Source organism: Bufo bufo, chromosome 3 (genome assembly GCF_905171765.1).
Source record: "Bufo bufo chromosome 3, aBufBuf1.1, whole genome shotgun sequence".
Lineage (NCBI taxonomy): Eukaryota > Metazoa > Chordata > Amphibia > Anura > Bufonidae > Bufo > Bufo bufo.
This window is the reverse complement of record NC_053391.1, coordinates 423,298,684-423,313,344: the sequence shown is the minus strand read 5'-3', so window position 1 is coordinate 423,313,344 and position 14,661 is coordinate 423,298,684. Positions and strand designations below refer to the sequence as shown.

The window sequence follows — 14,661 nt, the reverse complement described above, 5'->3', positions numbered from 1 at the left end:
AGACGCGTTGCTGATAGCATTCCCACCTGACAACGGGGGCTCAGTGGAAGCACAAGGCGAAGGCAGAGAAGGAGGAAGAAGTCGCCAACGCAGCTGTGGCACCGCCAGCACCTCAGAAGGGAGGGTTAGCATGGCCGAAATATGGAAAAGCTTTGTCAGCACGCCACAACAACCAGCACCACCAGCTGATATGGAATGTCTTAGCAGGAGGCAGCATTTCAGCAACATGGTGGAACAGTAAGTGTGCACACAACCACACGTACTGACTGATGGGTCTTCCCCATTCAACTTCTGGGTCTCCAAATTGGGCACATGGCCTGAGCTTGCCCTTTATACCTTGGAGGTGCTGGCCTGCCCTGCGGCCAGTGTATCGTCTGAACGTGTGTTTAGCACGGCAAGGGGCGTCATCACAGACAAGCGCAGCCGCCTGTCCACAGCCAATGTGGACAAGCTCACGTTCATTAAAATGAACCAGGCATGGATCCCACAGGACTTGTCCGTACCTTGTGTTGAGTAGACAAGTATACCAGCCGCACCCAGCCATTGTTATACTCCAGCGCACTTTCTCTTTGCACTCTCTTTTCTATTTCCCAATGTTTTGGGGTCTTCCCAAATTTATAAAAAAAAAAAAGTGTTGGCTACCTCATCCTCCTCCACCACCGCTTCCTCCTACGTCGCCACGTCCACCACCTCCTCAACCTCCGCCTCCTAGTTCAAGATTATTTATTTATATTTTTTTCTGTTCTATGTTATTTTAAGTAATTTCCCTATCCACATTTGTTTGCAGGGCAGTTGTCCTGCTCTTACCCCCATTTTGCTTCCTTTTGCAGCCCTCTAGCCCTTACTATGTCTATTTTACGGGCATTTTAGTGCCCCAAAGTTCAGGTCCCCATTGACTTCAATGGGATTTGGGTTTGGGGTCAAGTTCGGGTCCCGAACCCGAACTTTGAGCCGAAGTTCGGCCGAACCCGAACTTCTAGGTGTTCGCTCTTCCCTAATAGTAACCATAGCATTGATGACCTATCCCTAGGATAGGCCATCAATATTAGATTGACTGGGGTCCAAAACCCAACATCCCTGCCAATCAGCTATTCGGGATTAGCTAGATTGCTGGACATAGGCACCATTGGGTAGTGGACAGAGCTGGTTACTACAATGTTGCTTCTATTGGTCCAAAACGGCTTATCAGTGGGGTGTTGGACTCTCAACAATCTGAAATTGATGACCTGTCCTAGAGATAGGTCATAAATTGTTAAATCATGGAGAACCCCTTCAAGGTGCTTGGTTGCTATGGGCAACAATGAATGTTTTTATTTTAGTCAGTTTTCAAAAATGTTTTTCAAAGAGTGCTTGTTTCAATAAATGTTACATACAATAAAAATGTCCTCCACGTCGATAGTGTAGATTTAGTTATGGAATCATTACAAATATTAGGGGTATGAATAGTTATACCCCTTTAATTTTTTGTATTTGCATGAAAAGCTTATAAAAGTGATTTAGATTTTGTACAATATATTCTATTGGTACTAATTCTGTTCTCATCTTAAAGAGTAATGTTTACTTATATTCATGATATAACTTAGCTTAGCAATGACCCTTTTCAGGGCGGGAGCAGCCAGTATCCACTGATGCCCCACAATCGACTGTCCACACATCTCCTGAACAGCAAAAGACCTCACTGGGTAAAGAGAGTTTCTATTTGTCTGCCACTGCTAAATGTAATGCTTTTAATTTATAAACTTTCAGCCTGTTTTCATCAAATACACTGCTCAAAAAAATAAAGGGAACACAAAAATAACACATCCTAGATCTGAGTTAATTAAATATTTTTCTGAAATACTTTGTTCTTTACATAGTTGAATGTGCTGACAACAAAATCACACAAAAATTTAAAAATGGAAATCAAATTTTTCAAGCCATGGAGGTCTGGATTTGGAGTCACACTTAAAATTAAAGTGGAAAAACACACTACAGGCTGATCCAACTTTGATGTAATGTCCTTAAAACAAGTCAAAATGAGGCTCAGTAGTGTGTTGCCTCCACGTGCCTGTATGACCTCCCTACAACGCCTGTGCATGCTCCTGATGAGGTTGTGGACGGTCTCCTGAGGGATCTCCTCCCAGACCTGGACTAAAGCATCTGCCAACTCCTGGACAGTCTGTGGATAGAGCGAGACATGATGTTCCAGATGTGCTCAATTGGATTTAGGTCTGGGGAACGGGCGGGACAGTCCATAGCATCAATGCCTTCGTCTTGCAGGAACTGCTGACACACTCCAGTCACATGAGGTCTAGCATTGTCTTGCATTAGGAGGAACCCAGGGCCAACCGCACCAGCATATGGTCTCACAAGGGGTCTGAGGATCTCATCTCGGTACCTAATGGCAGTCAGGCTACCTCTGGCGAGCACATGGAGGGCTGTGTGGCCCTCCAAAGAAATGCCACCCCACACCATTACTGACCCAATGCCAAACCGGTCATGCTGGAGGATGTTGCAGGCAGCAGAACGTTCTCCACGTTGTCTCCAGACTCTGTCACGTCTGTCACATGTGCTCAGTGTGAACCTGCTTTCATCTGTGAAGAGCACAGGGCGCCAATGGCGAATTTGCCAATCTTGGTGTTCTCTGGCAAATGCCAAACGCCCTGCACGGTGTTGGGCTGTAAGCACAACCCCCACCTGTGGACGTCGGGCCCTCATATCACCGTCATGGAGTCTGTTTATGACTGTTTGAGCAGACACATGCACATTTGTGGCCTGCTGGAGGTCATTTTGCAGGGCTCTGGCAGTGCTCCTCCTGTTCCTCCTTTCACAAAGGCGGAGGTAGTGGTCCTGCTGCTGGGTTGTTGCCCTCCTACGGCCTCCTCCACGTCTCCTGATGTACTGGTCTGTCTCCTGGTAGCGCCTCCATGCTCTGGACACTACGCTGACAGACACAGCAAACCTTCTTGCCACAGCTCGCATTGATGTGCCATCCTGGATAAGCTGCACTACCTGAGCTACTTGTGTGGGTTGTAGACTCCGTCTCATGCTACCACTAGAGTGAAAGCACCGGCAGCATTCAAAAGTGACCAAAACATCAGCCAGGAAGCATAGGAACTGAGAAGTGGTCTGTGGTCACCACCTGCAGAACCACTCCTTTATCGGGGGTGTCTTTCTAATTGCCTATAATTTCCACCTGTTGTCTATCCCATTTGCACAACAGCATGTGAAATTGATTGTCACTCAGTGTTGCTTCCTAAGTGGACAGTTTGATTTCACAGAAGTGTGATTGACTTGGAGTTACATTGTGTTGTTTAAGTGTTCCCTTTATTTTTTTGAGCAGTGTATATACAGTACGTAAAGCCAGAAGTTAATAGATTCATTTAAGAAACATTTCATTGTACATACGCAGTGTACATTAAATGTGAATGGTAGGAGTAGTTAACAGCTGGTTTTAGGCCTAATTCATGTAACACTTTATGGATCTGTATTGTACAAATCCATGATATGGCACCCATAGCCTGGTATGTACCGATACGGTATTTCTGTGTGCCTCCATATGTAACTGGGAATGTAAATAAGCTCTTATACAGGAGGAAAAAGCTGACTCTATTGTGCTACCTATTAGATAACGATAAGTCAATTTATATCCCTTTAAACAGGCCTTAGAACATGACTTGGGATATAACACAAAACCTGAGTCTTTTCCATTAGAAAATAACAACCTTAACTTTCTTTTAAAGAAAAAGACTCAGGATATGGTTTATATTCCAAGCCATGTTCTAAGACCTTACTAGGTATAAACATGTTTGTAAGAATCTGAAGAATTAATTTGTTACTTTATTGAAAAAGGAAATAGCTGTTTTCTATATTCACACGACAAAAGATATAAAATGCATGGTAATGTAGATATAACCCCAAACAGTGCCAAAAAATTTCTCCTGCATAAAAGAAGGCCTCATACAACCACATCAATGAAAATTAAAAGCATTATGGCTGCTGAAATGCAGAGGCAAAAGCGTATTTAGTATGGCTCAAACAGGCCTTATATCTCAAGACTTCAATAACTCCTGACCTAAAATCTTGTCTTCTTAAAAGGGTTGTGTGGTTACCGAAAATAAGCATTCTCTTCCTTAGTTCAGCACAAATTATCTGACAGTCTTCCACTGGTCTTTGTTTGCAAGCTGCCAGCAATATTATGCTGTAATGGCTCATGTCAACTGCAACCAATCATTGCCCTCAGCAGTTGCATGATGATTCCAGTAATATGGCATGGAATCACCTAGGCCACTGATGCTCCAATGGCCCATTGGTCTTTGTTCACAAGCTGCTATTGAACATATGCTGTAACAGCACATGTCAACTGAAGCCAATCCGTGGCCTGTGTGGTCACATGATAATGTCAGGTGTACAACAGGTGATTTCTGATGCCCCAGATTGGCTGCAGTGGTCATGTGTAGCCACAGCATGTCATCACTGGCAGCTCGTAACCAAAGACTGTTGAGGGACCAGTGGACAATTCCTTTAGTATTGCACAGATATCCCATCTTTAAACGCTTTTAACCGGGAGGACTCATCTGCACTCATTCACATACTACAGAGAGAGCCTTTTGGTCCCCTGTCTGTTTAGTGAGCGATTTAAAATAATGAACACCGTCAAGTGTATAAAGTGTATCGTATCGTAAGTGACAGTTTCTCTTTAGGCTCAGTCTTTTTCTGCCATTAATCCATAGCAAATCCACTACTAATCCTCTTCAAAATACTCATGTTGGTTTTAAGATTGGAGCTGCTATGCTAACTTGTGCCAAATTTATGGACATGGCACATGGATTTATAAAGTGTAATGTTGTTGCGCCTATTTCAATGAAAGTACGCCTGGGTGATACCCGACGTGGACTGGCTGCAACTTTTTTGTAACATTTTAAAAAGTCACACTTCATAAAAGTGACTTCAAAGTGATCTACTGGCAAAACCTCACCAACTTCTCACTCCCCTTCTGAAAGTTGTGTGGGACTGGGAAGGCACAGGTCACCAAATGCTGTAAAATGTGTGACACCTTGACACAAAATGTCACATGCGACATTGCTTGCAACATTTTCCACCACAAAACTGGCATAGCAGATCTGTACTGTAATTAATGCAACACTGCAATTACTGTGTTGCTGAGTATGAGCTGAAGCCCTTCAGGCATATTGTATGGTTAAATACTGTATATCTCCAGCTACAACATGTTTCCTTAAAGGTTATCTGTCAGCAGATTTGTACCTATGAAACTGGCTGACCTGTGCCATGTCCGCTTGGCAGCTGAAGACATCTGTGTTGGTCCCATGTACATATGTACCCGCATTGCTAAGAAAAATGAAATTTTAATATATGCAAATGAGATTAACAAGACCAGGCAGGCGTGATCAAGTTTACACTGCCTGGCCATGTGAATCAAAGTGGAGAGGGTGCGGCAGTTGCAGAGAGAGCTGAGCCTCTAAGTGTAACAGCAATGCCCCCATTTTTCCAAGAGGCTCATTTGCATAGATTAAAACATAATTTTTCTTAGCAATGCGGGTACATATGAACATAGGACAAAAACAGATGCCTTCAGCTGCCAAGCGCACATGCAACAGGTCAGCCAGTGTCACAGGCACAAATCTGCTGACAGATGCCTTTTAAAAATGCAATCAGCTGACAGCACAGTTCTGGCTTTTGGATTCCCTTAGGACCACTGAGAACTTTTTGCCTTCAGAGAACAACCCATTGAAAGGTCATTCGTAGTAGAATTTCAAGACGTTAACATGCTGATCTAATATGCTTTTTCACTGAAAGGCGTTGATCAGTCTAATGGGGCACAGGTTAGGTGCACTGGGGGAGTTGGGTCCTGGCCTGGACAACTCTTTTAAGCAAAATTGTATAACCTGCAAACTTTAATCATCCCCAGCTACTCAAGATGTAGCAATGAAGATGTCTCCTGGGCATTCAAGCTCAACATATACATATGGTAATTATGGTGGATTTTTTTTCCATTGCTGTATTGTGAGAATTAGGAGCAGTTAGAAAAATTAGTGGAACGGAAACGTTTTTTCACATTTTCCTATTTTGTTAATTACACAGCTAATTATTATATAAATTCTATGGTTTTGTCTAAAGAAACTATTTATTTGCGAATCAAAACAATGAACTAGATTTAATAATTTTTCTTTAGGTATAGTACAGACAGTGTTTCATTTTTACTATTGCAGTTTTGTTTGTAATCTATAAAATTCTGCATGAATATTTGCTATTATGAGCAGACCTGCTTCCAAGAGATTCCATGTCTGTTTAGCTGGAATTATAGTTTCTGATAATTTAGTTTAGATTTTTCACCACAAATTCATCTAGTAGCCACTGATATACCACAAGTGAGGCCCCTCTTGCCTCTAAAAAAAAAACACCTGACAACTTTAGGTAAAAGCGACCATTGTCTGGGCAAACCTTTCCGTTATCATGATAAAACAGATTATAATGAATGGCAGATATCAATCCAAGCAGTGCCTCTCTAGGACAATTCTCTCTAAAGCCTCATTCACAAGACCATATTTTGCATCAATGTCCAAAACACATTTTTCGCCCTATTTATTTGTATGGGTTCACCCCCAAAAACTGACTGCAACATAGTGTTGTCAACATCTGTATGTCTTTTCTGAATACACAGTAGAACATGTCCTATTCTTCTCCATATTGCGGACAAGAATAGTCCTTTCTAGGGATGGGAGTGAGAAAAATGTGGATTGCACATGGAAGATATTCTTATTTTATGGATCCATGGTTTGCAGACCACAATATGGACATGGTTGTGTGCATGAGGCCTTAACTCTATGGACTGTTGCGCATAAATTTCACAGAACGATCTTCAGTCTCTATGATCTGATCACAATAACTGTTCCACATTAAAATCTGTCAGATCAGGTCTTCTCCATTCTGATTTATCTAAATGACAAATGTCATGAGCGTGTCTTGCTAATATGCATTAGCTGTCACCTCATTGTCTGATTAGATGTGTGCATTTATAAGGGAGGGTGCAGGCATATCTGATAAAGTGACCAGTGAGTATATAGCAGTTTTCAATTGCATTATATGTACAATTTGAAGGTAGAGCAACTACTAACAATTTCTTTGATCCCCATACTATTAATAGAAATAGAAGCAATTTTACTCAGTCCTGTTAATTCTAATACTGTAGCGGAATATTCACAAGTTACTGTTGTGTTACAATTGTGAAGAAATTTCATCAAAAACTGACATGACCACAGCATGTGAATATACCCTATAGCGACTTGTAAATGGGAATGAAACCCTTCCCGTTGTGACTGTAAATGGACAACACTTCTAATTGGCCAACAGTGTGAAATGCCACCTCTACTTTGTGTTGTGTCTTGTGTTTGTGATACCTTCTTCTAAAAGTACTACCTAACTGTTCTGAACATATTTTTTAGCTGCAGATGAGAAGCAGCCTATTTATGTTCCCACTAGCATGCCCATCTTGGAAAAGCTACAGACTCGCTATGGTAAACTATATTTTCATACTTGTGGGGATTTTTTTCTAAGTCCTATAACAATTTTGTAAGATACATTAACTTCTGTTTCTCATCTGGGGAAGTGTGTTTCCTAAGAGTAATTATTACAGTAAACCATAACCAACTATACATACATTAAAAGGGTTTTATACAGTAATTTGCATCCACATCCTTTAAAATAATCATTTATGAAGGTAGCTGTAATTTTCTATTGTACTTCTTTTACCTGTATTGCTCCTATCTTCAGTTCTGGGCTGTGATCACATGTCCATGGAGCTCTTTCTTATGTCCATATAGGGGCCATCATAGGGGAGTGTCTATGTAACTAGCTGGGTGGGAGATGCTATAGGGGCAGTGATAGAGGAATGTCTATAACTAGCTGGTGGGAGATGCTATAAACTAGCTGGGTGTTGTTAGGGGCAGTGATAGAGGAATGTCTATAACTAGCTGGTGGGAGATGCTATAAACTAGCTGGGCCTTGTTAGGGGTGGTGCTGAAGTGGTGAGAAAGGAGAGGTGCATCATGGGTTTGGTTGGATACAGCAACAGGAAATGCTACATACAGGATGGAAATAAACTGTATGGATTTGTTTACATGGGGGAAATGGGTCAAGAGAGTTCAGAATAAAAAATAAAAAAACATGGGGAAGATGTACATATCAATATAAGCTAGGCAACTAACATAAGTATATGTGTTAAATCCCATAGTAATCCTGGAAAACCCCTTTAAGGGTACTATTAAATGTGCAGCTTGAGGTGTGGATACCATGGTGAAGACTAATTTCCAGGCTGCCCCTGGACTACACCTTTGTTTCAAGTGACAAGTCCAGGTACAGCCCAGCAATTAGCTGTATCCGCTGCCCAAGCCACGCACGTAAAAGTAACAAAAAGCTTGGTGCTGAATCTTCTTAAAGAGACCAGTCCTGTATGTAGACTTATTGGCAATGCTCTATGGGGAATTAATATGCAAGTAAGTATCTCCCAAAAAAGAGAACCATCTCACCAGGACCACTATTGGAAGTGGCTCTCTACGAGTTAAGATCCAACTTTCCAACAAGCCTTGGAATTTGACAAGGAATATAGCCAAACCAGATATCCATCCGTAGACAGCTTTGCCAGGGTGCTTGCCCTTCATCAGTATGGAGTGGGTTTCTAGCTGGCTCAGTACAATGCCTTGGAAGCTGCTCAAGCAGGATGCTGATTCTCCTTAAAGAGGCCAGCCCTGAATGGAGACTTGCTATAAGTGCTTCACGGTATGGAGACTTATTTACAGTGCTCCATGGGAAATGAATATGTAAAGAGGTATCTCCCAAGAAAGAGATACCTGTGTCAATTATATCTAGGGAAACTGGGAACAGTGCTGAGGTGAAGTTTTATATAGGACTTTATATTTGTACAACTTCCCTTACCTTAATGTGCTAGAACTTTGTAGCATTCTGTACTTTATATTAGTAGTGGGCATCTTTAATGCTGATAATATTAATCGTACTCTTAGTTGTACAGCACAGGAACTATTGATTTACTGAAGCAAAATACTAGTAGTATAGAGAGTATTTATATAGAATATCTATATCTATTAGATACTGTAAAAATATACTTTAGTTTATCATTGCTCAGCTAACTGTAATATTTTTCTAGCTACTACAAGACAAAGTATCCCAGCCAGACAAACTACCCCGCCCTTCCATACACGAACAAAATCAACCACGGGTAAAGCTTGGTAGTTTTTAGCGATCACTTTTCTCTGCATACTGGCATTAGACATCATGCTTTATTCCACATTTCTCTGCTTATGAGCACACGATTCAGTCCATCTCACAAGCTATACTTGTTACCACATGACCCTACTGTATCTCAGCATCAGCATCATCCGCTATGTGGCCTTTCAGTCAGCCTAGCTACCGTATGTCTATGAGAAATAGATATTCTTTTACGACAATTACAATTTACTTCATGTTTCTTCTTGAAAAATGACATGGAAAATTGTATATTGGTGTCTTTAAGAAGAATACCTATACATAAGACACATTGCTTATTTTGTTTCCATATATTGTGCTTCTGGAAGCTTTGAGGCAGCGATATCAAATCAAGCTGCTTAAGCAATAAATCATTGAAGGTTCTTATAGTGGTTCTTCAGAATATATTTAAAATGGTCACAAGCATCTTGTCCTAAAATGTGAGCAGGACTGGTTGCCTTCACTTGCAGAGATGTCTTTGCCTCACTATGCTCTAACACTTGCATATGCTACATATTGGCAAGCGTTCATGTCAGGCTGCTCAACCATGATGGCATATCATAGGCAGGATCGAATACCATCTATTGCAGTGTAGTGAGGTCCCACCTCTCACCACCTTAGGCAGCTCTGCACGTGGAGGCAACCAGTGCTGCTCACAATCTAGAACAGATTGCCTGTGGTCATTTTTAAACGTTTCCAGAGAGCCCATTTGCATTCCTTTAGGCCATGTAAAACTGTACAGTGTAACGGCACTCAAGGTAGTTTTTTTTTGCGGTGTCACATGTGTTGTGCCGTTTGTAGTATTTTACTGTTTCACATAAAGAAAACAAATATTTGTGAAAATCTCTATTACTTGGATAAACCTGTCTCAATACATTCTAATAAGCATGGTATATTAATTGCACACGCAAGCATGTGGTACGAGCTAGCATTGAAGTAAAAGGTTAAATGTTAATATTTGGAACTTTTCTTTCAGCGATCACAAGCGGTCAGCATATTCATACTACATATGAAAGTATTGCTAGGACTGAAGTACCTCCTTCTGTATCTGGTATATTTTACTATTTCACAATATTTCGGGTGTCTTAAATTCAATATATACTGGCTGTCCCTATTTCACTGCATTAAAGAAACAATATGCACATAGATTTTTTTACTTGAGCACATTTTAGTAATTAAAACAAATATTAGTTTTGTTCAAGTGTCTTTTCAGCTATAACATTGTCCGTTTAGCTTCATTACTATATGTAGAATTCTTAAGAGGTTTGATTAGTTTCTAGGGTGCTGTGTGTTCATTTAAAGTATAGATTTCGAGTACTATTTTGTACAGTATATGTATAATTGGCTGTCACTCCCTCTACTTGGCTTGTGCTAGGATATTTTATAAAACTGCATTTCTTTTATAATACTCATCAGCTAGGTTTCATATTTCTTCAGCTATGGCAACTCAAAATCTCCCAGCAAAACAAAGAACATGGCCCCCTCATACTCAAAGAAATACAATCATGGGTAACGCTTATAGCGCTATATAATCATTGCATAATGATGTTAGCTATCATGCCTTTTATAGAATATGTTTCTGCTTAAAGGCACAAGATCTAAGCCACAGTCTAATCTATCCATCATACAATCACGCTAGCTACCACTCAACTTGTCAGCAGCACTCACTGTATGGCGATCCAATCAGCCTATGCCTTTCTGAACTAGGTGTTCTTCTATGCAATTATTGTACTTTGTTTCATCTCATCTCCTTGTGGCTGGGACTATTAGCATAGGAGTCACAAGAAAGAGTAGTTGCTCCTTTTGCCCTTTCGCGCATTGTGCTACTGGAAGCTTTGAGGCAGAGATATCAAACAAAGTTCCTAGAGTGAAGTCATTAGGATAATCTAAGAGTCATTTAGACTGGATGTATAGAACTGAAAACCAACCCCAACCGATGAGGTTTAATATTATGAGACTCTAGTATTTAAAATTTAACAGAGCATTAAAAACATCTCTGAAAGTCTCTATAGCTTTGATACATGTGCCTTCAATAAGAATTTTCTGTGCATTCCAACTCAAGCATGTGCCCCTTTCCATCATTTCAAAAGGAGATTAAATATTAATATTTGGAATTTTCCTTTCAGCATTTACAAGAGGTCCGCACATTCATACTACATATGAAAGTATTGCTAGGACTGAAGTATCTCATTCTGTTTCTGGTACAGTTGTCTTTGCTTATCACACTATAAAGGCTGGGGCTAGCTTATATGTCGGCATTCTTAAGATTTTTTAATACCATAAATACGTTCAGTTCTACATATACTTTGAGGGACCAAAACTTTATGTAGATTAGATTTGCATAACATTTTTGCACAAATTATTTTGTTTACAATATTTATACATTAAAATAAATAAATAGAATTAGTGATTTCTTAGAAAGTCTTGGTATTGATGGCTTATTATAAATCTTGTTCAGTTACATTAGTTTAGTTAAGACTTGTATGCGTTTTGAATAGTTTCCATGTCATTATGTGTTCGTTTATTGTATAGCTCTCTACTGATTTGCATGATGTTTTTTGCATTCTATTACTTCCACATTTTCTGATGTGGTCACTAGGGTTCAGTGCTATGACCTTTATTTAGTGGGCAAGGACTACAAAAAGTGAGGTGTTCAAGATACTTTCCATTAGAATAACATCAACTTGATTTTATATGCTTTCTCTATATTAGTTTGTATTAGCAGGCATTCTGTTATACTATTAAATGGTATTTTTTAATTGGTATTTTCCAGATAAAATAACTCAAATTATGCAAAGAAATCTTCCCTCTCATATGCAACCAAAAACAACCACGGGTAAAACTTGGTAGCTTGTAATGCTGTAATGGCATGGCATACAGTGGATATTTCTTCTCATAGGCTCAAATCCATATCATAATCCATTCAGCATACAGTTCATCTCACAATCCATACTTGCTACCACGCAACTTTTTTTCAGCAGCAGTCACTGTATGGCCATCCAATCAGCCTGCCCCTATCTTTCTGAAGTAGGTATTCTTCTATGACTTGGGTTTATCATATTATTTAGATCAGAGTAAACCGAACTACTGTTAGAGAGGAATACCTATAGACAACTTTGTTGCTTCTTTTGCCTCCACACATTGTGCTACTGGAAGCATTGAGGAAGAGATATCAAACTAAGTTCTCAATGATAATGATAAATTGTAAAGTCTCGACATAAAGTCAGCAGGAAAAATCTTAGCAGGATAGGTCACTAATACCAGATCGGTGTGTGTCCAACACCTGGCAACCTCACTGATCAAAATTCCCAATACATTGTGTACAGGGGCATAGCTATAGGGGGTGCAGAGGTAGCAGTCACTACTGGGCCTGAGGGGGCCCCTTGTGCCGCATAAGAAAACACCAGTATTATAGAAAGTTCATGCAGGTCAAGTTATACCTCTGGCTGGAGGGAAGGGAATAGGTCATGAATTTGGCATGGGGGGTTGCTGTTTCAATTTTTGCCTGGCCAGAAAGCACTGAGGGATGGATGGGCCCAAGTTGAACCCTTGCACCAGGCCCCATTAACTACACCCCTGACTTTGTAGTTTAAGGCACCAGCGTACTGAAGCTCAGCACCTATTCACTTGAATGAGACCTGAGCCATAGTACCCCAGCACGGCCACTACACAATGTGTTGAGCTGTCTGCCTCCAGCTCCATACACTGTTAGCTTGCGGCGCCGCCGCAGCCTGAAACAGCTGATCGGTGGAGGTCATCCTATTCATTAGCTATTTTTGTAGCCCCTTTAAAGTACTTTAAACCGAACACATAATACTAGAATGTAAGCACACTTGAGATTCTGCAGGTGAGGTTTTATTTTTTGGCTCTTGACAGAAGAATAGGAAAGATAATACTAGTGAAAGTTGCTTACTTTGATACATCCGCCTCAATGATGCCAAATACGCTAATTATACTTGTTACCAGCGTGAGCATGTGCCCCACTCCATCATTTCAAAAGGAGATTAATTGTTTGTGTTTGGATTTTTTCTTTCAGCATTCACAGAAAGTCAGCATATTCAGACTGCATTTAAAAGTATTACTAGTACTGAAGTACCTCCTTCTGTATCTGGTATAGTTCCCTTTACCTTCTCACAGTTTAAAGCTAAATAAAATGTTAGGTTATAGTCAGCATTCTTAAAAAGAGTTTGAAACCATCTTTTTACCTTCTTTAGGCACATATGGCATTATTTGTTGTTGCTTTATAGCCGAGTACCATTGAATGACAAGTATGCAGAGAGATCAAGCTTACAATGAAAGCATCGGGCCACCTTTGTGTTTTTCAATCTCTTAGTGCTTTATTTGCTATTCATTTAGTTTTTGGGCCATATATAAAATTCTACTAACTAGTAATTCTATCGTTACACCTTCCTAGTTATCATTTCCAAAGTTTTAAACAGTCTCGCCTGGCTGTCTGGTTATAATATAAATGTATAGAATATTCATTTTGCGCAAGGGGAATTGTTTTGTTGCATTTTTTTATTGATGAGGAATATATGATACAAGCCATATTGTACCTACAGGCTCCTGAAATGTAAATCGGGCACAGTCTGTATTCTCTAATGTGCTTAGTATGTTTCAGCCGTACATTGTGGTATAATTTGCATTAAATGGCAGCAACTGGCTTATATGTTGTGATTAGTGTATAAAATAGGTTTGTGTGTTTATGTATTAGACATGTATGCTATTAATGAGCTGTTTCAATATTTCTCTAGCTACTGCAAGCCAAGTTTTCTCAGCCAGACAAAGTACCCTGCCCACCCATATTCATACAAAAACATCCACGGGTAATGTTTGCCTTAGGGCGCTTTTTGTTTGTAGCGCTCTATTGTCATTAGACATCATACACGCCCTTAGCATATCTATCTGCTTAAAAGCATGCTATCTGTCCTAAATGCATTCGGCCAAGCACCTAATATAGTGCTTCTCCCTATCCAGCGTATAAAGACTGAATCATCTTATCCAGGTAAAATCTTAGTCCGTCCAACAGTCCATCACACATACCAGACATCCAGTTCACAGTCCATTACACAATCCATCCCACGGTCCAGCACCTATATCATCCATTCCACAGTTCAGCACACAATACTGTGTCTTCTCCAGCATACAGTCCAGTCTATCCCAGAATCCAGCACATACTTCATTGACCTGGCAGTAAACAAGCAGATCACATAGTACAGTCAATTAGATTCCAACATAAAATCCATCTATAATACTGTTAACTTTATCACCGTATCCAAGACGCCGTCCATCTATGAACTAGTCCAGTCAATCATCCAATTCAGCAGACAGTCCATAATTGCTGCCACACAACTCCTTTCCCGCCGCATCCACTGTATGGCCGCCACTGTCTGTAAAAACTAG

General features: G+C 40.3%; 1 protein-coding gene across 22 annotated transcripts in view; it reads left to right on the top strand.

The window, feature by feature from the left end:
• LOC120995626 (ABI family member 3 binding protein) overlaps nucleotides 1–14,661 on the top strand; it is a 409,717-nt gene that overhangs the window by 276,890 nt on the left and 118,166 nt on the right. For 16 of the 22 annotated variants that reach the window (XM_040424962.1, XM_040424958.1, XM_040424957.1 and 13 more), the window contains 9 exons: nucleotides 1,605–1,682; nucleotides 7,443–7,514; nucleotides 9,161–9,232; nucleotides 10,235–10,309; nucleotides 10,696–10,767; nucleotides 11,385–11,459; nucleotides 12,032–12,094; nucleotides 13,295–13,369; nucleotides 14,013–14,084. In XM_040424962.1, the coding sequence (XP_040280896.1) occupies nucleotides 1,605–1,682; nucleotides 7,443–7,514; nucleotides 9,161–9,232; nucleotides 10,235–10,309; nucleotides 10,696–10,767; nucleotides 11,385–11,459; nucleotides 12,032–12,094; nucleotides 13,295–13,369; nucleotides 14,013–14,084 (654 nt within the window). The remainder of the gene's footprint in view (nucleotides 1–1,604; nucleotides 1,683–7,442; nucleotides 7,515–9,160; nucleotides 9,233–10,234; nucleotides 10,310–10,695; nucleotides 10,768–11,384; nucleotides 11,460–12,031; nucleotides 12,095–13,294; nucleotides 13,370–14,012; nucleotides 14,085–14,661) is intronic. The other 6 variants (XM_040424963.1, XM_040424961.1, XM_040424949.1 and 3 more) reach the window with 5 other exon arrangements.